The sequence below is a fragment of the Notothenia coriiceps genome, unplaced genomic scaffold (genome assembly GCF_000735185.1).
Source record: "Notothenia coriiceps isolate Sejong01 unplaced genomic scaffold, NC01 NC01_scaffold00008536, whole genome shotgun sequence".
NCBI lineage: Eukaryota > Metazoa > Chordata > Actinopteri > Perciformes > Nototheniidae > Notothenia > Notothenia coriiceps.
Window position 1 is genome coordinate 16,459 of NW_011341237.1, and position 23,261 is coordinate 39,719.

Genomic DNA, 23,261 nt, shown 5'->3' on the forward strand with positions numbered 1-23,261 from the left:
GTGGGGGGATTTGTAGGTAGGATATCGGGGGCATACAATCTTTTAAGACGACCCCTCATTACTGTCTACCTTAACAACCAAAGTGATACGACCCATTTTCTGAGGTGTGAAAGTATGTGTATATGCAAGGTTGTTACTTTTACACGCAAACTTCTAACATGTATGTGCATTTCCATGTCTGTTCTAAGTGTGTACATGTGTGTGCTCTGCCCTTCTCTTTAATGAGAGAAAATGATTAGAGAAAAATAGGGATCACTACATCTCATCTCAACGTGCACATACAACGCTCAGCTATTATCAGGGAAGAGAATCTTTGATCACAGACGGAGAGAGACAGGCAGAGCGGAAAGAGAATATGTGAGCAGCAGATGAAACGGAGAAAATGAGAGAGATAGAACAGGAGCATAGCAGCGACATGAAGAAGAAATTGGATTATTGCTTTTTATTAATTCATAACTGTAGTTTTACAGTGGCGATTTGAGTTGGACTGAGAGTTATGAATGCCTTTTAAATATTCTTTAAACTTATCATATCCAACAACCTATATGGCTGTTTCTCTCGCACTTTTAAAAACAGAATAGTGGCAGCATTCAATGCCTGAAATCACACCTGCATCTTATATTCACTGTGTGAAATTCAGCAATGACAAAATACAGGTTTTGAGTTTGTCTCTGTTTATAAATGTGTGAGAGGGAGATGCTTCATTAGGTTGAGTTTAGCCACACTTAAAGGACATGAAAACAGATGGGAGAAAGACTTGGGCTTGCAATGATGGGAGATAATGGATATCCACATGCTTCAGCAGTATGCACACATATGGAGACACACTCATTCTCAAAACTTAACGAACAGTATCCAGCACACATCTACACACTGTGGTAGCTGCCTCCCTTACAGAACAGACCAGAAACCATGCAACAGTAACCTCTATATATGGGAGCTAGCTGGCCGGATAGCTTCTTTGATTAAGTTGATGTCATGCTAGGTTGCATGCTAAGAGAGGGTACTTGTGTTGAGGAAGAGAAAGATATACTGTATATGCTTGGCTTGTGACACTCGCATTATGGTATAACGGGGCTATATGTAATCCAAAAAACGCCATTTAAAAGCTGTTCTGTCACGATAGAGAAGAAACAGCCGCAGAAGATGACACATTTTGCCGTTAATTTGTGAACATGCTGATAAGATTGGATGAGTGACGGCGCTCTGGGAAAGAGCTAAATTAAGTGGAAAAACACAGTGTGAAATGCAAAGTGTAAATTATCAGTTTTGTCCTAAGCGCCCCAGTCTTTACTTCTATTCCCTCTACCGTATCTGATCCCTTTCATCATTTTCCACATCTCCTTTCCCCCGTCTTTCTCATCCGTTCCGCGTTTGTGTGACCGCATGCAGTTGTGTGAACTAATGACCGAGGACTACCAAACGCCAGAACAAAGCCAGCCTTTGTGCAGATGCCCGGGCCATACAGCTCGTGGCGCGGCTGACTGAGCCAAATGATGACACACACTCAACAAACAAACTCCACACACACAGGAACAAAGTGACTCTGCTACACTTTATAATAAGGATTTTGAAGTTTAAAATCTTATCAAGCTGAAAGAAAACACACATATTGAGAGTGAGAGAACCATTTTGTTCCCTCATCACTCATCCATGACTACATCTACTACTCAAATATTATTGCTGTGTTTGCACACAGTTTGTTTATTCATTTTTGGGTGGAGGTCCTGTCTGTAAGAGCTGGGAGGTGGACACAGACATTTAAATGCAAAACACAAACACGTGCACACACACAAACACGTGTGCACACACACACAAACACGTGTGCACACACACACACACACGTGTGCACACACACACACACACACACACACACACACACACACACACACACACACACACACACACACACACAGCCTCAAAACAGTTCACATGCTCCCATTGATTAGACAGGCCTCATATGTCTGACACATCACGTTAGCCAGGCTTTCCATCAATTACTGTCCTCTCTTGGCCAGCTAACACCCCATCTACTGTCACTATGAGTCCCCAATTCTATCAGACCCACTGCCCACACACACACACACACACACACACACACACACACACACACACACACACACGTAATGATGTCATAATGTGAGACAGTACAACTTAAATTAAATCGCCATGTCAACCAAGAGTACATCCGACCCAATTCTCCCTCTGTAACATTAAGGTGCAGTTACCCAGGTTTAATCTAAGAACCATTCCTCTGTTGCCCTCCAAAAAATGTATCTGAAAGTGGGACTCCAACATAACACAGATATTACAAAAATCTATCCATCTACCTTAGCTCTATTCCTCGACCAACCTGAATTATTCCACAGCTGACCAGAAGAGAAAAGCCATTGACCTGTCAACGCTGTTGGACTGATTGAAGGCCAGCTCTTAAAATGAGAGGTGAGGCAGTACGTGGCGTGGAGATACAGCAGTAACGTTTTATGTGTGACGTGACTCACATGCGAATCAATGAGAGGAGTAGCCACAGACTCGCTTTAAATTGCTTGTTAAACAAATAGGTTTTAAATAGGCACTTGAATCTCCTGTTGAAGGTGTCCACTACCGAGAAAAATGGAGTTGACAGCGTTTAATCTTGGCGTAAAAAAGTGCCTGCTAAGTGCCGAGCGTTAAAGTACAATGATTAAGCTGCAAGCACACAGTTCATTAGGAGAACAATAACTAACACTGGCTGAAAAGCTGCTTGCCATTCTAAACCGAAAAAATTGATTGTTTCCATCTTTCTCTGAATGTCCTTGAAATTACAAGCACCAAAAAAGCAAGTTTGTCCTTCACGTGACTTATAGGCAATTTCTCTTCAACTACAGTGCTCAAAAGCAAACAAAAAAACAACCAATATCTAATTTAATTGGAATAGAAAATGAGAAACGTATAAAAAATAAAAAAAAATCTTTCCTACCTTCTTAAGTTTTCCGTTCCGCGTGCCAACAAAAGCCACGGTGTTCCCATGGTAATCGTACGCTGCTACGGAGGTCATGCCATCATCTTTGTCGATGAAGAGGGGGATGCCCTCGATGGTGCTGGTTCCCCCCAGAGGCTGGTTGAAGTCCTGACCGCAGAAGTTATCGTCTATCTGCAGTGGCTGGAGGAAGGAAGAAAATACAACTATCAGACAAGACAATTTACAGCAATCAGTTTGTTCTTTCATCAGAAAAAAACACAAATGCTAGTAGTGAAAGATTATTTTCATGTGTTAATGAGGTTTTCGTGTATAAAATGCGTATTAAGATGTTTTGTATTCCCCCCAAAAAAATGATTGTGTAATTTTTGTCTTAGTTACTATAAATAATGACCTTTTAGTATTTTAAAAGGGAGCAGGCAATGAAACATAACAAAAGTCTAGAAAAGTGTGGCATCTGACTTCAACGCTTTTACTTGACCTCTCTACATGTTAAGCAGCATATTCAAACAGTCATAAACAAACCCTTTTCTCTCCCCAACTAAATCCCACCGTGAAAACCTTTAACATATTGTAATGTGTTCAGTCACGGTGGTGACATGGCGGTAGGGCTGGTGACCATGTGACAATATCTGGAGCATACCCATGTCACGAGGGGCCCGTCGCCCCAGGCAATCCACTGACCCACATGATGCCTTAACCAGCCGCCACACAAACTGCATATTTGGGTTAAAGTGCCATAGACAATGGATGGTTTATTAAACTAACATATTTTGTTCTTTTGTTAATAAATTGACAATAAGTGCGAAGTCACGGAAAACAAGTGATTCTTCAATTACACAACAAGTCTTATCTTTTTTCAGCATTTCTAAATTTGAGAATTTTCCATGGCTTTAATCTTTGGGTTTTTCACAAAATTAGCATTTTAAAGACAACATTTATGAGGGATTATAAAAATCATAGCTACTATCCCAAGGTTTGATCATTAAAACCTTTGCGTGATAATAAAAAATATATTTTTGGATGCTGCTCTGGCAATATAGCAGGCCTGAGTGTGTGTCAGACTGGAGGTTGCTGACTGACTGCTAAAGTGTGGTACTGAATGGCGTCAGTGTGTGTCAACCAGAGCCAACAGACGCAAGTGTGTGCAAGTACACACACACACACACAAACTTAGGGAGTGTGTAAATGGCGGTGTAATCCACAGTATTATCACTACATCATCTGATTGATCCACACGGGAGAGAAGATAACACCCCCCCCCACACACACACACACACTGTGTCTCTCTCTCTCTTTCCCGATCTACCTAAATTGCCTGCAGCTCTGCACATGTCAATAAGCCGTTATTCTGCCTTTTTCTACTTTCTCACTCTTTCTCTTCTTCTCCTTCCAGCTGATACAGTAACTGAGCAAACATCAATATCCCTTCTCTGTCCTTTTTTACCTCCTTCCTTCAATCTCTTCAGGCCTAATCGCCCTGCATCACTCTCTTCATCCCTCCCTCCTTGGCAGGTCTCCCCCTCTGCCTCTCGTTCTTCTGTCCCTCACAAACCCTCAGTTTGTACCTTATATTCACCTAAGAATGTAAATGTGTGTGTGCAGGGTGCTATGGCTATCAACTGGAGTCAACAAAGAGCTTTCTTTTCTTTTCTTCCCTTGCAAAGTGATGTCACAAGGTAAAGAAAAGAAGAAGAGAACCGGAAGATGTTATAATTGAAGCCTCTGTATGTGTGTTTGTGTTTAAGACAGTGAAAGACAGGAACACTCACAGCTATTACCTGAAACAACTTTCTTTTGTAACAACTAATGGCTTGGGGGCAATTTCTTTCCTCGGAACAAAGGGGACCGACAGCCAACACACAGACAAAGACACTCATGCGAGGACTTGTAAACCCATGTACCCATACAGAGACTGAGACACACATTCAACCACAGCATTCAGTGTATTTGCTGTGTGTACACACTAAGATTTAGCTTCAAGCAACAAAACAATTCCCATTGTCTTCATTTGACATACAACTAGGGGCTACAATTTAAACCATATAGTCATGAGAGAAATCCATCAATCCTGGCTAGAGTCAGCCTCCAACACACACACGTCACACACACACACAGCAATCCAATGCCGTCTGAGTCCAAGGAAAACAAGTTAAAAGGGTTAATCCATCTTCTATGGAAGAGACTCACTGTCAGAAATACTGTATACAGTAGCCCCAAGAGTCCATAAAGGTTAAGACACACACTATGCACACACTTATACACACATAGTAGCATGTAGAGGTTTCTCTGGGGCACTGGAGGTTAAAGGTGGTATAGCATTGCCGCAGGTCTGGAAGCTTTAAACAGCATAGATCAGCATGGAATAAAAGCCGAGTCCCTTGAGGTTGGAAAGCATTTTAATGGAGGCTACATTCTTAGGTTGGTTTCGGCAATTTAAGACACTGAAAGATCCCCATGTGAATTTGAGCTGATCTTCAGTATGGAAAGAATATTTCCCTCTGTGGTCTCAGCAGGGTTATTGGCTAGAGACCGTGTTTAACGCTCCGCAGTGTTTTCAAAGTCGCACGACTCCGCCGGGGATGAAAGAGTTAAGCAAACAACCTTCCACTGACTTTGGCAGCACAGTCTTAGAAATGCAGAAGAGGAGGTTTCTTGTTTTGATTTTCACAGGTTGCATGTGGTGCTGAATGAATTTGCAGTTCACAGGGGCTTTGTGTATTCTTCTAAAGATCCCCACCAAAAAAGGAAGTAAGAGTGAGTGTCGAAACTGAAACAGGAGATAATGATGCTACTTTTCTACCACTATTCTAACCCCTTTTAATCTATGCTTTCACATAGAAGAGGATATAAGAGGTATTTTTCATTGGCATGTGAAGGTTGCACCCAATAATTATGTTCATTATCTATCTATCAATCGTCTTGCTAAATCTTTCTATAAAAAAGACTTAAATGCAGAAAAACATTTTATTTTTTTTTTTACTAAAAAAAAAAAAAGAGTTGTTGATAAATATTCTGTTCAACCCGATAAATAAGCAAATAGTTTGATCTATTCCACATATACAGACTGGATGCACAACATGTTCTCTCTACTCTTTAATGGGTGTTTTGAAAAGGATAAAATACAGGAAGACAGTGAAGCATTATACTATGTGTGTGTGTATACAGTACATGCGAGCTGTCAGCTGATATTCAAGGTCACAAATAAATGGTTAACTTAAGATACTGCTGATACAATATAGGAAGATTGCATCCAAAGAAACCCACACATATATTATAAATATATAAACCCAGAAGGGTCACAGCTAGAGGTCACGCATGTTGCCGTATAACAGCCACAACTGTGGTGGTTTCCCCTGGGCGGAGCTGCTACAGCCACTTCACACGGCAAATGATGAAATATAGGCATTCATATGGCACCAAACACACGCATACACACACTCTGCCCGCAATAACACTGACTGACTACAGATGTGTGCTGGCTGGCCCGGGCTAAAGGAAATGGTTGAATAATCATTCCCCTATGATTGCTATTTCTTCAACGCATCACGTCAAGAAAATATGTCTGGGCTGACATTACGCAGACCTCAAGTGGAATTTGTCAATAGTAACCTCCATTCAGAAAATCCAATGGAAACAGCAGAATACAATATGGGCTTATGCACAGGAGCATGGTGGTGTTGTTGGAAAACACTGCTGTGAATTATGGCTATTAAGGTGGAAAGAAAACATGTATGGCAAAAACAAAAAAGCTTGTTCATTTGGCAACATGAATTCATTGGGCAGTATGTTGCATTAACAGGCGTTATGATTATCTGTTAAAACATGTTTTTGCTAAAAAGAAATACACCAAAAAATATGTTTTTATAAACTGAAGAGCTGGGAAGGAGTGAACGAGAAAGAGGGAGGGGGGGAAGTGGCTGTTAGTAATGCTGCATCTGTGTGTATGTGTCAGAGAGAAAGCAGAAAAGAAGCCTCTCTCCTTAGTAGTCATAGCTGTCTCATCAAGTCAGAAACCTGCATTTCCTACCATGTGTATGTGCGTGTGCATTTGCGTTTGTGAGAGAACAGGAGAGCAGTGGACTACAAGAAATGAAAAACAATCTGGAATAAACTGCAGGAGTGGTACAGCCTTGCCACCTTGTTTTCATATCAGGTGATAAAGTTTTTCAACAGTCAGCAGTCGCACACACAAATAGACAAACATAGGGGTGGGCGATATGACGATATATATCGTCGTGACGATATTAGGTCTCCACGATATGCTTTTTCAGAGATATCGTATCTATCGTGATAAAAAAATAAAAATAATTGAAATTTTTTTTTGGAAAAAAATAACTTTAAAAAAACTAAACTGATGTGAAAGACATGCTCTAAAGCTGTCTAGTCAGGATTCAGACAGTATTGCACTTTATTTATTGTCTTGTTTGATTCTGTTGGCTTATATTTTATTTTATCAATAAGGTATTCATATAGTTTTTCCCTTCAGTTATGCTAAAGCATTTATTGCACTTCAAGTCTAAAGTTTACATTTTAATTGTTTGGCACTGACTTTTCCTCATTGATGTTGTATGTTTTACTTACGTTATGTTTTACCCTCCTTTTCATGTTTATTGATGTTCACTGCTAGTGCTACCTCAGAAAGTTCATTTGTATACTGAGAAACTGTGCCTTGAAGCCATATCAAAATGTTGAATTGTTCATTCAGGGATTCATTTCAGAAATAAAACCAGCTTGAAATGGTATTTTGGTCTGTTACTCCTTTTTGTTTTAGTTTCTGTTACCTTGTAGGTGGTTGTACTGTTAAGTAACTTGTTAAATAACCATAATAACCGACATGAAAAAATATCGTGATATATATCGTCTATCGTGATACTGCTTGAAAAATATCGTGATAATATATTTTTCAATATCGCCCACCCCTCACTCACACACAGTACTAGGCATTTTTACGAATGCTGTTGCCTTTTACCTGACATGAGTCTATGCGTCGGTGTGTGCACGTGGCTGGCTCAAAGCGTATCGAGCGATTCTGGGTGAGGGCAGCTCATAAATAATCCAGAAATCTCAGCAGGGGCTTTGAACTTGTGGAATCATTGCTAGAGTTTCTTCAAGAAGAATAAACAAATGAAGTGATGTATTCTGTGAGTGTGTACTGCAAGCATACAAGGGCACTCACATGTGCTGCAGAAGAGCACCCTAGCCTCTCATTGTATCCACAGTTCAACATTCATAATGCACGGCTTGTATGAGTAAGTGTGTCTTGGTGGTCAAAGTTAGTGAACATAACTGTAAGAACATTATTTAGGTCCTGCTCTCATACACTAATATTAAACCTGAAGCACACACACACACACACACACACACACACACACACACACACACACACACACACACCTTTCTCACTGACATCTCTTTCATGTTAAGGACTGACACTAAGGCCTAACAGCTATGACTCACAACTGTTGGAAACTGGCAACAAACCAAGACGGTTGTAAATAAATCATTTACACATCACACATACTTACAATATATCAATGTTTGTCTTTGACTCATCTTTTAAATTATATAAATAAATCCTCAATGATGCTGTGGGCCTTTTATTAATACCATTAATTGTGTAACAAAATGATGTGGTAAAAATAACATTACCGCCAATGTGAAGTGAATGCAAGCCTAAAATGACACTTCCGAGATTTAGTCAACTTGATGATTAATACAGGTAATTCCTATAAAGCTATATTGGAAGAATAGTGTCTCTTTTTTGTGACATGTATCACAGTAATAGGGTGAATTATACATTTCAGTCAATTTTGTATTTTATTATTATTTGGTCAGTAGATGTAATCAATTTAATTTAAAACACATCAGTGCTCTATGCCAACAACACCCTGACCCCAAGGATAAGTCTCTGTAAAGAAAACACGGTGAAAACATGGTGTCTGAAAAACAAGCACAAATCCACATCACATCTTCTCTATGTTTAGGATAACAAGATGTAAAAGTCCCATAAGGCTCATCACCAACGTCAGCTCTGACGCTACCGGGTCCAAGGGGACAGTGGCTCTGATTGGCTGTATCTCATAGGTGTTTTGCAGGATGCATTAATAACATCTCGAGGGGAAAGAGTTTTATATTCTACCTACAGTGTATCTACAGGCTGATGATTCAAAGCTTAAGACTATACAGGTTTAAAGGGGAAAACACTTTCTGAGGTAGTCCAAACTATTTAGTTGTGTTCTACAGAGATTCTGTTTTTTAGAACATGTTACTGGATCCTACTTAATCAATATTTTACAAAGAGATATGACTGCACCTCTTCCATATTCATAGGTTGCAAGGTACTCATTTCTATGTGGAGTGTACTCAGACAGACAGCGAACCTTCAAGGAGTTGGCACCTATTCAGAAAGCCGCTTCCAAAAGCTGTCACCACATGTTAAGACTGCAGTCCAACTGAATGTGAGAGACAGTGGAGGAACATACTGTGTATAAATTAAATGGAGTATGCAATAGGGCTGCTCAATTAATCGTATTTTAATCGCAATTACGATTATGGCTTGCAACGATTATGAAAACAACGTAATGGAAATAAAACGATTATTTTGTTATTATTATTTTAAAAATTTCCCCCCAATTTTCTTTTTTTTTTTTAATTGGTTTTTCAGTTGAATTATACATACTGTTCACGTTTTTAATAATCGTGATATCAATTATTGAAACAAATAATCGAGATTATGATTTTTGCCATAATCGAGCAGCCCTAGTATGCAAAGGAATATATATTCCCATAAATGCATGCAAATAAGCATACAGTATTGTGAAAATAAACCAGTGCAAACAGCCTGACACTTAGAAGGCTGGTGATCAAAGGAGCATCAGTTCAAATCCCCACACCAGCTGGGAAATGTGGGAGGGGAAAGTGAATGAGTAGCACACTCCTTCCCTCCATCATCACCCACCACAGGTGCCTTTAAGCAAAGTGCTTAACCTCCGACTGTGGAGATGCTCAGTGACCAGCGGTGGAGGACAGGTTCAGCAGATTTAAAGGTGTCAGCAAAAGATATTTAAAGAAATTCAAGTAGCTACTCTCAAACTAAAATCCAACAAATTAGCCTGTCAGTAAGAAAATTACAGTTTAGAAATATACCTAACTTTTGGGGTATTATTTATTTCTTAAATAAATATTCAGGAATACTTTAACTCATTCTTCATTTTCATCAGCTCTTTCTTTAATTTTGTTTTATGTAAACTGTATTATTTATTAGTTATTTTGCTGTAAATAGTGGTCATTAGTGTTGCAATAATCATTGGATACATTCTGACATAAAATGAACAAAAATTAAATGTATTCAAGTTATTCATTAATTAAATTAAAAGAGGAGGGCACAATTTCCCTGCTCTTAGGCAACAACATGAAGAATATTTACTATTATTTACTTCACACAAACAGCGCAAAAAAATGCATGTATGACTGGTAGAATATTATAAAAAGTAGACCTGTGCCGACTTAATTAATTCAGCCCATCTTCATGGGAACCAAAAATTAAAGCTTACGCATTTAAAAGAAACGTGAAGCAAAGAAACACACAGAGACTATTAGCATGCACAATACAGGCACAACCCCTGCCCCACATTCTCTGATACTCCTGATAATGATGTATGCAACACCACCCACACACAGTACAGATCAATACATAATTACACTGACAATTAGTATCATTAGAGGGGTGCTAGAGATGGGGATTTGTTGGGCTAAACACTCCTCAGAGAAAGAGAGCGAGGTCAGAAAACAGAGAGAATTAAGCAGCTCGCACACGCATGCATGGGGTCTTTCCAAAAGGTTTTCCATTGTACTTTAATAATGAGGATGAGAGCGACACTTGAGCACAGAGTGGGTGTGACAGTGTTAGCTCACACAAACCACAGCCATTTAATCCAAAATCTATCCTGTATGAAATTAAATAAGTCCAGCATTTCAAATCAAATCGTCAAATATTAACTGAAACACGACCCATTAATACGAGTAACGTTTTCGACAACCAGATGATCAGTGTCTCTAAGCTCAACTCATTTAGTCTGTCAATTAACGCTGCTCGTCAACCCTGGCTCAATTAATCAGGTCTAATTACTTAAATAAATTTGCTGGCACATCCTTTTAGATTAGGTCTGCAGAAATGGGACTGTGTTTTACAAAGGCCATAAGTGAGTTACATTCATTAGATGATATTCCTAATGATGGATTTAATAGGGTTTGCTGGACAATTTTACATTGTCTTTTCTGTAACAAGGTAATGAAAACTGCTCAGTTTGCTTAATGTGGTGCAGATTGTTCTCTGGAGCGCCTAACACTAAAGAAAAAGCTTGGCAATGCATTATCAATTTTTGTCAAATAATTAAATATTCGTGGTTTAAAGAACATAATCATAAAACTAAATGTAATAACCAATACGGGATCCATGAAGAAGACCCGTTGTGTGTTCTATTGCATCCTATTCAGTGAAGCTGTATCATATTCTCCTATGTGCCATTATCAGCCATAGGTAAAAAGATGGGTTATAACATTTGCATGTGTTATTTTGCTATAATCAGTCCCCAGGGTGCACCTCACCACGGGACGTTACTTATTCTGATATGCATGCTCCTCTCAGCAGATGCCCTGACTAGACAAAATACACACACAGTACACTGACAACTCAAAGCTCCAGCAGCAGCAATGTTTGTTTAAAATAAAAAAGAAACCAAATTATTTAGAATGCGCAGCAAGAGTTTTTATACCTATCTATGAAAAGAATCTCAAAATCTGGAGGAAAGAAAATCATCCATCAAACACATTCCAAGGAAAAACGCATCACAGCACCGCCCACACTGCCGCACAAGATATGACTTGTGAACACAGTGTGAAAATACCAAATCACTGAGCAAGAAAAAAAGCCATAAATCAAAATGAGTATGTTGATTTCAGCAGAAAATGTTACCTTTGACACTGATGGTCAAGCAGCAGCCTGGGTATGTAGCGTGAAAAAAATGAATGCTGGCAAGTGACGCTTTTTTTCTTTAGCCATGATTGATCTGCAATTGATTGATGCATTGGGTTATGACAAAGTTCAAACCTCGCCATCCATCTGGTGATCAAGAGAAAGCAGATTGACATTTGGAATTGTCTTTAGGTCGGATGTGTGCCTCGTGTAGAGACGAGGACCAATGGTGCTTTCAATGGGAAAGGAATGTCTAAACCAAGATGTTTTTTTCCTTACGCCCCAATTTAAAATCCACCAAATATGTGGTGGTTTTAGATCTTAGACCAATATATTTGTTTTTCTAGACGAGTAGTTAAAGTAACCTTTAAGCCTATACAACTAGTTAGGCTAAAGCTAGTATGTTTAATAGCTTTTCATTTCCCTGTATAGACAACATACATCCTGTATCACAGCGGTTTGTATCATTTCCATGTGAAAAAGTGAAATGAAACTGAATGTGGACGGCCGGACTCTAGTCTGAACAATAGAATATAAAAAAGGCAAACAAAATAATGCTGGTCAATTAGAACCTGCCCTTTCTATAGTCTTCTCTAATAAACTGAAAGGTTACAGCTGGCTGGTTTAATGTGTTGCTTGCTGTGGAGAAAAGCTGCCGGAAATCACCATTTAATGTGATGCCTTTAGTGAGCAAGAAAATATATTCTGCAAAGTGACCCCAGAGCAAAAAGATTGCCTAACTTTCTCTAACCGGAGGACACCTCTATAAATGCAGAGATATTTCATACACCACATTGTGTTCCTGAGTCCTCCTCATTATAGCACCTACTCTGAGATATACACGCCCTGTCAGATGAGCCACATCACACACACACACAGCTGACATGACAAAGAGTGGTGCTGCTGAGGAGGACAGTGCGATGGCCAGGTGACGGACACCGATATTATTTGTGCAGCAGCCAGCGTTCAATCATCCTCTTCTCTCCCCCCTCCATCTCTTTCCCCTCCTTCTGTCATCCACCCTTTTTCCAGCCGCTGTTCTTGGCAGTGGTGGCGAAAAGATTTCTGGGGCTATCACTCTTCCTCTCGTCCTCCTCTTCTCTCGGTCGGTGAATCACTGCTTCTCCTCTGAGCACTCCCTGGCTGTGAATGGCTTGCTGCTCTCTCCGTTTTTTCGTTCTCTCAGAATCTCCCTTTTCATCTACACAGATTGGAAAACGACTGCTTTTGTCAAGTCCAAAAAAAGAGAAATCAGAAAGAGAGAAATCTGCCGAAAAACGGCTGGAAATCAGATTTGAAGCATGTTCAAAGACGTTTTGAAATTTGATTCAAATCTATTCCCAGAGTTGATCAGTCTTTTTAGTCAAATACTAATTCTAACGCCATTACTCAAAAAGCAACAGCACATATTTGACGTTTAATCTAAAACACAGTTAACCAGCCGTCACTGCAGCACAAAGTAGGGCAGTTCCGGTAAGCGTACATATGCATGCCTTGAGTAGTCATTACCAGAGCCACCAATGCTGACGGGTTGAAAATGCCTTAACACACAAATGCAGGCATGATCAGGGCATTGCTTACAGTAACGATCAGGTTGGAGAAACGTGCAAATGTGCCTGCATTCTGGACAGAGACAACAACATTGCTGTTTTTGTGTTCACCTTTTTGCACTTTCTTTCTCAATCCCTTCCCTTTTCCCTTCAAGCATGTTCCTTGGCTCGCTCTGTTATTTTCACACTCACTCTGTCTCTCTCATCTCCTCAACGCCATCCATTCAAATTCCCTTACCCTCCCCTGTACATTGCTTTGGCGTATAACTCTTCCTCACTCTCTCCGACTCTCTCCCTCTCATTTTGACGGCCGCCCACGTAATGCACCTCCTTTTTCTCTCTCTCTCTTGTCCCTCTCTTTTGGTCTCTCTCATTTACCTCCGGAAACCTCTATACTCTCTTTCTCTCTCTCTCTGTGTGTGTGGAAATGATTTGTATTGATCCACTCTCATAACGGGGAGAAGGTCAGGGGTTCACTAATAAAGCTCAGGGACAAAACAGAGACACACAAACAAACTGATGGACACACGGACACACACACACACACAAATATAGCCAGGAAACAGGGCTGAGGTGACGAATAGTGTTTCCAACAAACACATTTTACAACAGATCTACTTCTCATATGCCTTAACATTTGTATTAACAGAAAAGCCGCCACCTTTTCACTGCGTTCATAAACATATCACCGTAATGACGCCCTGAGGCTAGAAATTATGATCTAGCACATATATGAAGCGCACACAGGGAGCTGACAGAGCGCCAGGCCATCCATCATGGCTGTGTGGCTAACAGCTGTCCAGTCCTCCCTCGCCCTCTCCACAGCTTCATGGCAGGGTCAAACTAAACGTATTCACCCTCAACCCTCACGCAACACAGCCTTTCCTACACTTCTCTGTGAAATGCAGTTGAGGTTGTCATTCATGAGTTTTTAGCCTAGAGGTTAGAGAAGTTAGTTGGAATTCCTTGAGTGGCTGGGAAAAACCCTGGTGGGGTTCAGCACCAAACGGCGGTAGCTTAAACTTTAGTGAGCATTGAACCAGAAGATTCCCAGTTTATATACCTAGATCAGCTGGAGAAATTCGTATGTGGAAAATACTCCCAGTTAGTTGTGTATGTTTATGCTATACACAAAGTAAACTGCTTCCACTAGTATGCAACAGTGGAAAAATTGCATCTATTAGCCGGTACTAACAATTTCTCAATAACAGGTCCCACGCTGGGAAATTATATCAGGCATCTGAGGTCAAAATTAGGGTTGCTTGGACCACAAAGTGAGGTAAAGGTTAGTGGTGGGCGGCTGACATTGGGTCCCTGCTTAGGGCCAAAGTGGCGATGTCATTAACCTGGAGCCGACCCCTCAGGCCTCGCTGCTGTCGGGGGGTCAGCCAATCAGCTTATCTCCAAGGCTATTACATCATCAGTGTCAAAAGCTTAAACAAAACAAAAGTTGTATTGAGGGGATGTTTAAGTGATGATGAATTATGAGTGAAAATAATCTTCAGTAGCCATGGTAACAGGCTTGACTGTCAGGAAAGGATGGGGTTGTTGCAGGACGCTCTTGTTTTAAATAACTTGCTGGTTGAATAAAACTTGAGGGGAAGCCAACTTTAATGTTTCTGGTCACACATGTGCTTTTCCTGCTTGAATAAGTAAAGAAACGGTCTTGGAAACGTATCTGCAATGAAAACCTGTATGTCTACTTTGGAGTCTTATCAAAAGCACACACACTGCATGGCGCTTACAGTCCTTTGATGTTGGATAGTCTATCTACTGAGAGTTATCATGACAGCAACACTTTCCTCCCCTCCTGAAAATGCTGATGAGGTAGTCAGCATATCAGCACAATGCAGCAGTTATCTACCTGGCAGGTGCATTTGCAACTACAGTGTTTGACTAGCCAGCACTGCAAGATATCGGATGAAGTTGCACTGGACCACATAAAAAGGCGGAGTCAAATCCTTTGCTGTACTAACCTGCGATTTGTACCACAGCGCTCTGTCCCAAGAGCTCCTGCTGCACCGGTGCAAAGGTCTAATTGAAATAAATGAGCCTGCTTTTTTAGCCTTCAGCTATTGTCAGTGTGATGGGACCAAAGAATGAAAGAGGAGAATAAAAGAATTAGGAAAACCACTGAACAGGTAAGAGACTACATCTACAGAAATTGTCGAAATAAAGGGGACTCGGCTGGTCATTCACATCACTTACACTACCTCACAAAACACACCTGGGCACTCAAATTAATGAAGACCTACACAGAAAAAGAGTGCTATTCTTACCAAGTATCCAACTCCATTAGTTTGTGTGTGTGTGTGTGTGTGTGTGTGTGTGTGTGTGTGTGTGTGTGTGTGTGTACAAAGGACACCTGCTGGAAAAAATGGTGTGCACTGACATTTAAAGAAAAAGCTTTAAAAGCAGGTCTGTTAATTAAGCTATTTTAAGAGAGCGTGAGATGGAGGAGATGGATTGTTGAATTTAAAGAGCACACATGACGGAAGGTGAGGTCGCTGAGACAGGTGGTCATCTAAGAGTGAGACACTTAACACTAAAAGAGGAAACAAAGACATAAGAGGCTTCTAGCAGATGCAGCCTGGAGAGAGTGCGTAAGTAAGGGGAAACAGAAGAGACGCATGAAAGTCAGAGAAAAAAGGATGAATATACGTTCACTACGGATAAATACTAGAGTGTGTGCTGTTGTGTAGTGCCTTAAGGACTCCAGTGTGAGTGCCTGTATGTGCCTGTGTTAGCGGGGTCCTCTAACGCATGCAGGGCCATGCACTGTGGATCAGTTAGTAAAAACCCAGTCTAGCTTATGCTATCCCCAAGGATCTCACGCTGCAGTGCACCGCACCATACTGTGTGTATGTGTGTGTGCTTGAGTCTTACTCCTGAGTGACATTTCACAAATCCAGGGGACTGGGCTAATGATGTCCCCTGTCTGACTAAATCAAAGCAGAAGAGGTGGTGGGTACAGGGGAAATGGGCAGAAGAAAGTGAAATATAGGACAGCAGGAGAGAAAAAAGAGCTCCTCTGACTTTCTATGAACTAACTGTCACGTGGCCTCATGAATGGAGCACGAGTAAGCCGGCATTCAATTAGCAGGTGCTCAAAAAAGTGTAGAATGGAGGAATAGGAATATCATCAAGACTAGTCTTTACTATTTGAACGAACAATGTATTCGTACAAGCATACTTTCTGTAAGGTTCTTGAGAAAACGTGTGCATATAAGAGAAACAGAATGCGGCAACATGTCTTGTTAGATTGGTTTCTAAGAGGCCAACTAACACTAATGCCAAACACGTTCACATTTTATCATAAAAACCTAATATGTGTAACTTTTAATAACTTTAATTGATAAGTTATTGGTTCCCTTTGAGGAAAAGGCTATGCAGAAAGTGTGTTCTCAACTGAACTCAAAAAGCTCTAAGAACAGATTCAAGCTTACCGAGTTGATGCAGGCGAGCTCCTTGTTGAGCAGCCAGGGTAAGGAGAGTTTGCCGTCTCCCTTGTAGCAGGACTGAATTCTCTCTTTGATCTTCTCCTTTATCCTCCTCAGGGTGAACAGACACAATGCTGACTCTTTGGGTGGTTTGGCCCGATTCTTCTGACCCTGAGAGAAGACTGTGAAGAGGATGTCTTCATTCTCGGAGATCCCCAGGGACTTGGCCAGCTGCCGGCCCGGCTGAGCCAAGAAGGCATCCTGCACCAGGCGGTACTCTACCCCATCTTTAGTGCAGCCAATGGGAAACTCTACGTAGGAGTAAAACTTGGGGTCATCCACGCAGAGGCGGACTATTTTGGAAGTGAAGAACTGCTCTCCACTAGCATCTGGGGAAGTCAATTGAGTGTCCAGCTGCATTGTTAGGTAATAAACAAACTGCTCGCTGCTGAAGCTGTACACATAATAAATGTCGAAAGCAGGGAATTTAGACAAAGTGTCCGAGGGGATCTTCAGTTGAGAGGAGACAAACTCATCCTGGTAGACAAAGCTGAACATGTCGGCATTTTCTTCATTCTCCATCAGCTTGCGGCTAGACAGGGTGGGGAAGTACTCAGATTTGCCATCAATAGGGGTTCCGATGAATAACTTGCTGGTGGTACTGTGGGGGGAGCTTATGATGACCCCGGACATGGTACCAGACTCTGCCACACTGGAGAGGTAGTGCTCCTTGCGGTGGTGGGGCTCGCCGAGTTTAAAGAGGTCGTCCAGACGTAGGAACTGGCAGATCCCCTGAGAAGTGCTGCCACAGGCAATGAGGCGGTTTTGGTCATAGTCTATGAGAAGAAGCTTGTTCACATTTGGGGTCTGAGCTAGATCATGAGGACAGGACTGGACACTGGGCGGAGGGTAGCACTTCTCATTGTCCACAACTGGGCCAGTCATGTGGTTGCGCAGTTTGGTCAGGTTGCTAGACAGCTTAAAAATCCAGTTGACGGCTCCCACATATACTTCTCCAGTTTTGTTGTGGATGGCCAGATGTGTAAGCCCCGACTCAGTCGGAGCAAACTGTTTAAAGGGCGGGGGTTGGGCTCCAGAAAGGGATGAGCTCATGATAAGCAAAAAACCCAAGAGGAAACACAAGTTCCCCTGGCCAGGGGAAGCCGCTGACTGAGATAGGGGACACATATCTGGGCTGTTTAGAGGCAAGGCTTAGGGGGGTGGGGAAGGAGAAGGAGAGGAGGAGAAGGAGGAGAAGTACAAGCTCTGGTGCAAGGGCGAAGTCAGGGTTTTCTTCCGTGTTTTACTCTTCTGTCCAGGAATAAAGGAGGACAGCTTCAGGGACAGAGAGAAGGATGAAGGGAGCGGCAACAAAACTCCTATTGATCGGCTGTCCCGTTCTCAGTGTTGCAAGCCGTCATCAGGAACATCATCCACAGAGGCACGAGGTGGGAGCCCTGGAAGGCAGAAAGAAAAAACACGGTTAGCGTCCATGGAACATTTCCTATTGATTATGCATCAAACAGGCAGAGAAGCCTAAAAGGCTCACAAATTGCACAGCCAAAATTAGAAAAAATTCAAGCTGACATTTGCCCTAGTGATAAATAAATAATATCAAATCAAGTCTGGAAGGCAAATGTGTGCCTGCATTTAATTAAGAGTGAAGATAGCAGGAGAGGCATGGGCCGATTATTAAAGGCTCTGCACACATAATGCGAGTCTTGCTGGAATGAGTTATATACTCGCAACATTGAACTCTTTAATATTTCATAACTTTAAACTTGACCGTGGTGGCTTTGAAGGAGGCATGTGTTTGAAAAAGTACCAAGGGGCACTGTTACATTGACAGCCAGCAATTTATAGCCATAGTCTGCTCGAAGGCTTTCCTGTCAAGGTTTCAACGGTATTCACAGACTATACTGTAGCCTCTGCCGTTCTGGCATCTTTATGCAGGCATCAGGCTTACATCAGGTCACCCCACACACTGCCTTCTCTCAGGGAGCTACGAAAACAATATATCAGGCCAAATATAGCAGAAAGAAATACATAAACCTTTGACATCAGTCAGAAGAACACTCAAAACCTGCATCAGGTGCATATAAGATTAGAGCGATTTCCGAAAGTCAATTGAACTGCATCTCAAAAGGCAACCTCGTAATTCTTTTTTAAATACAACACTGACTTGACAAAATGACTTTAGGCCCCGGGCAACAAAAAGTTAGATCTGGATCAAGTTCTGCAGCAACACAGTGTGCGTCATTCGGTAAAGCAATTGAAAATCAATCAGATAAAATTCCGTGTAAAATGTCACTGATGTTTACCCTGAAATTGTCAAGATGAGGGATTATCATCAGTACCTGTGGCAAGTGCCCACGCGAATGAGACCACCTTTTTTATTTATTCAAACAGTGCTGTTTTCAATCTCACTGTGGCTCAGAATTGGCCCCCTTTCAGTGAACATGGCGCCACTTCCAATCCCACTGCCATCATTGTCCTCCTATACAAGCTATTTCTGATACTAGAAGAGCGGGCAGTTGGCAAATACACATGTTCTTAGGTCTGTTTTCATTTATGAGCTCCTATGAGCTTATTTCACACTGAACTCCACAGCTGGTATCCCTTGACAACCTGGGATGCAGACACAGAGCTGGTATATAAAAGGGCAGGAGTGAAATAATTTATAGGATGGATGTTTTACACATAAAGGATGGGGAGGAGAAAAAGGAGGAGTCAAAAGGGAGAGTATTTTCTGGCGTCTTCCAACGACAACACAATGATGAAGAAGAGCACAGAATCTCGGGCATGTGCCGCTGCTTGACAGGCCAATCATGTTCTGCAATACTGGGACATTAGTTCTCCTGTAAATGCTGATTATGCAAAACAGGACGCAACTCTCCCAGGGACCCCCGCGCTTCAATTTCACCTTGACTATCAAAGTGTCTGCAGGAAGGGTGTTTTATGGCCACGAACTGGAAAGAATGACAAAACACTGTAAAGAGATGAGTGGGGAAGAAAAGGGGAAGGGAGATAAAGAAGGCAAAAACATGATAGAGAAAATCAAAAGAAGGACACAGAGGGGAGAGGCGAAGAGGAATGTTGGCTTTTCCTTTCTTTCCATCCTTATCTTGGTTTCCGCCTCCCGCTCACCATGTGGTGAACCACAGGAGTAAGGATTACCGTCTATCACTCACCTGGAAACAGGCCAGGGAGTGTGGTTACCAAGCTCAGAGGGATGAATGTATGTTTTAAAACCTTTTTTGTTTTATACACCTATCTTTGGGGAAAAAGTGAACCCTACAATGCACTTTTGGAAGTCTTCTAAAAATGAAACACCTTTGTAAGAGGAGTCATTAAATTGCACATCAATTTTAGTCAGTGCTGCTGCAAATAGTGTGTGTGAGTGAGAAAGACAGAGAGAGGAAGAGCAGGAGAAAAGAGAAATAGCAGTGGTAATGTTCATGGAATAGCAAACCATAGCTCAGCTGAGACAACACTGGCCAGGTTCAGGGAGAGGTGGTGTCATCCAATTTCCACAAATGAAAGGCCTGGAGAAGACGTATAGGGAGAGGGAAAAACCAATGGGAGCAGTGAAAGAAAAAAAGAAGACAAAGTAGAAGTCCAAGAGGAGGAGAAACTGCATAGAAGGGAAGACATAGAGAGAGGAGAAGAAGAAGGGAGGAGTGGGAGCCAAACAAAAGGTGGTCCTGTGCTGCACTTTAAATCAGAGCTCTACCTGGGCTTGAATCAAACACCAGGGGTGCGGTACCTCTGAGTTTTCTGCGTGCCTGAGCTGCCGTTATCAGATATACCCTCACTCTCCACTCTGTGAGATTAAAACTACTTGACGCAGATTGTGGCCTCTTCCACATAAGCAGCTGCAATAAAGTGACTAGACAGCTTATTAAAAAAACTAATTTCTTGCTCAACAATACAGTCGCGACGCCCGATGAGAGTGGATGCCAATTTAAAATGTGGGGGCACGTAGGGAGGCTCCTGTCTCATTTTCCTTTTGTCGTTTCCAAGGGAAAGATACAATGAGGCAGAATGAGCGAGCGAGCAAATCAGAGAAGCCTGATAAAGAACGAGCGGGAACATGAATACAAAGTCCCTACAGCAATTCCTCTTCATTTAGGAGCAGCCACAGCTTGATGTTAGAGAGTGAGATTCGCACAACAAATTGCATCTGGGGGTCTCCGGCTGCTTGTTATCTATTCTGGTAATAAGATGATGACATCACGACACACACTCTAACAAGACAACTTGGAGTTATGCAGCAACAGGAGAGCAATCCAAATACAAAAATCAGACATATAAAGTCTTCACAAATGGGCTCCCCACCTCCCTTTTGCAATCCCTCCACCTCCACCCCGCCATTGAAGAAACGCCCAAATGCTGTGGATATAGTCAATCACTCAGCATCTTATACACTTTGCCTTTTTTTCTTATATTTCTCAATTTTCCCTCCACCTCCTTATCCCTCTACACTCTCTTCCCATTTCAATTTCCTCCAGAGCTAGAGGGAAATGGTGGGAAGAGCACAGAAACAACGTTGCAAGCCATATCTGGCACCATCAAGGAAAAACATGTCAATCATTTTGGGCTGGTACGTGTCTGTGGCTTGGGAATGGGCAGCCGGCATATCACAGTCAGAGCTGTTATCACATCAGGGGAAAGCATTAGAGAGGCCGGGCTGTAAGGGGCCAAGTTGATTGGATTTGATATCGGGACGCGGTATCAATTGACAGGAGTGTATGATGTCCCATTGGGAATTGGAATAAAGGGATTGAAAGAGAGGTAGAAGACATAAAGGAGAGGGAAAGGCTGGCAAGGAGCGGTCCGGCCTTCAACAGCCTTACTTCATTTTGTTTATTTGGTTAAAGATTGGCGGGAATCCGGAGAAGAGATGGGGGTGGAGGTGAGTTACCATCTAACTTGTGAGGAAATTCCAGCAGTGTGTGACTCTTCTGTGCTGTTTGCACGGGAACGAAACGGGTTGTATCCGCTACTTTTCTCTTTCGTATAGCCCGTTCGTCCACACGAGGCCGTAACGGAAACGGACCCCTAAAACGATAATGGGTCCCAAGGTGGATAGATCTGCAAACGGAGCGCTTTGGGGGGCCAAACAGCTCCGTGGTGTGTACGTCCTATACGATCATTTTCCTGATAACGATGAAGCCATAGCCCCACCTTTCCCTACCTCTGCTGCTCACTGCTGCAGCATGGTCAGTAGCTACTGTCAGTAGATACTGCTACTGACCATGCTACAGATGTTAGTGCAACATCTACAGCTCCTCTACCACAACCAGCAGCAACAAGTGGACATGGAGAACTACATGAACTACATGTTGCTAAATCCACCGCGGAGAATAAACAGAAGGGCAACCATGCTCGGGCGTCTTCTTCGCTGCTTTTGGTGTATTTTGTGGCGGCCACTTACAGGCCCGGCATATGTACTTCAGCGCTTTCGAGCGGTCTTGTGTGGAAGTACAGCGCCACTTACAGGCCCGGCATATGTACTACAGCGTCTCCAGCGCTTTCGAGCGGGCTCGTGTGAACAGAAGACTTTTTTGATATCGTGTTCGGTTCGTTTGCGGTTCGTTTGCATTCCCGTGTAAATGGGGTCTTAGGAGCTGAGCTGGATCAACTCTCCCTCTCTCACACTCTTCTCCAGAGCAGCTCAACCTGTCCCTTCAGATAATGGTTGCTGCTCAGCCACAGAGCTGTGCTGATTTATTGCTGGTGGCATATCAATTACAGCACTCGCCACTGGAGGGGAGAAAGAGGAGGAGAAGGTGGCGAGAGAGGGATGATGATGAGGAAGGAAGAAGGGCAGCACTTGGACAAATACTCTACCCTTGCATCACAACATGTTGGTCACATCTGGGATAAGACAAAGAGGTGATAGGGTGGAATTGAAGGTTTTAAGAAAGAAAGAAAGAAAAGAAAATTGAGGAAGATGGATGTGTGAGAGAATGAATGCAAATTCTCAAGACACACACTCTCATATACCCAAAGTCAATTAATGTAACCCAACCATAGCATAATCGAGGAGGTGACTGAAAGCAATGTGGTTTAAAATACACACACAGGGCGCACTTCAACCCACGCACACAGGCTGCATATCCCCTGTGTGCACAAGCGGTCTCCATACAAGCACACAAAAAGTAAAAATAGATGCGGAAATCATGAGGAATTATCCGCATTGCAAATCAAAACACACATGTACCAAAACCTAATGGGTCTCTATCTTAATCTGCCCTCCACTCAGCAGCCAACACACTCCAGAGATTGGAGATTTGCCCGGGGGAGGAGAAAAGAGAGGGGTGAGGGGTGGG

At 42.2% G+C, this 23,261-nt stretch overlaps 1 protein-coding gene across 1 annotated transcript in view; it reads right to left on the reverse strand.

Moving 5' to 3' along the window:
- Positions 1-2,959: 2,959 nt before the first annotated feature.
- Positions 2,960-23,261, reverse strand: part of LOC104944641 (plexin-A1-like) — a gene marked incomplete at its 3' end in the record, with an annotated part of 57,838 nt that continues 37,536 nt past the window's right edge. Inside the window, exons 2-3 of the mRNA XM_010770211.1 lie at positions 16,933-18,383; positions 2,960-3,142 (exon numbers count right to left, since the gene is read on the reverse strand). Coding sequence (XP_010768513.1) covers positions 2,960-3,142; positions 16,933-18,114 — 1,365 coding nt within the window. The remainder of the gene's footprint in view (positions 3,143-16,932; positions 18,384-23,261) is intronic.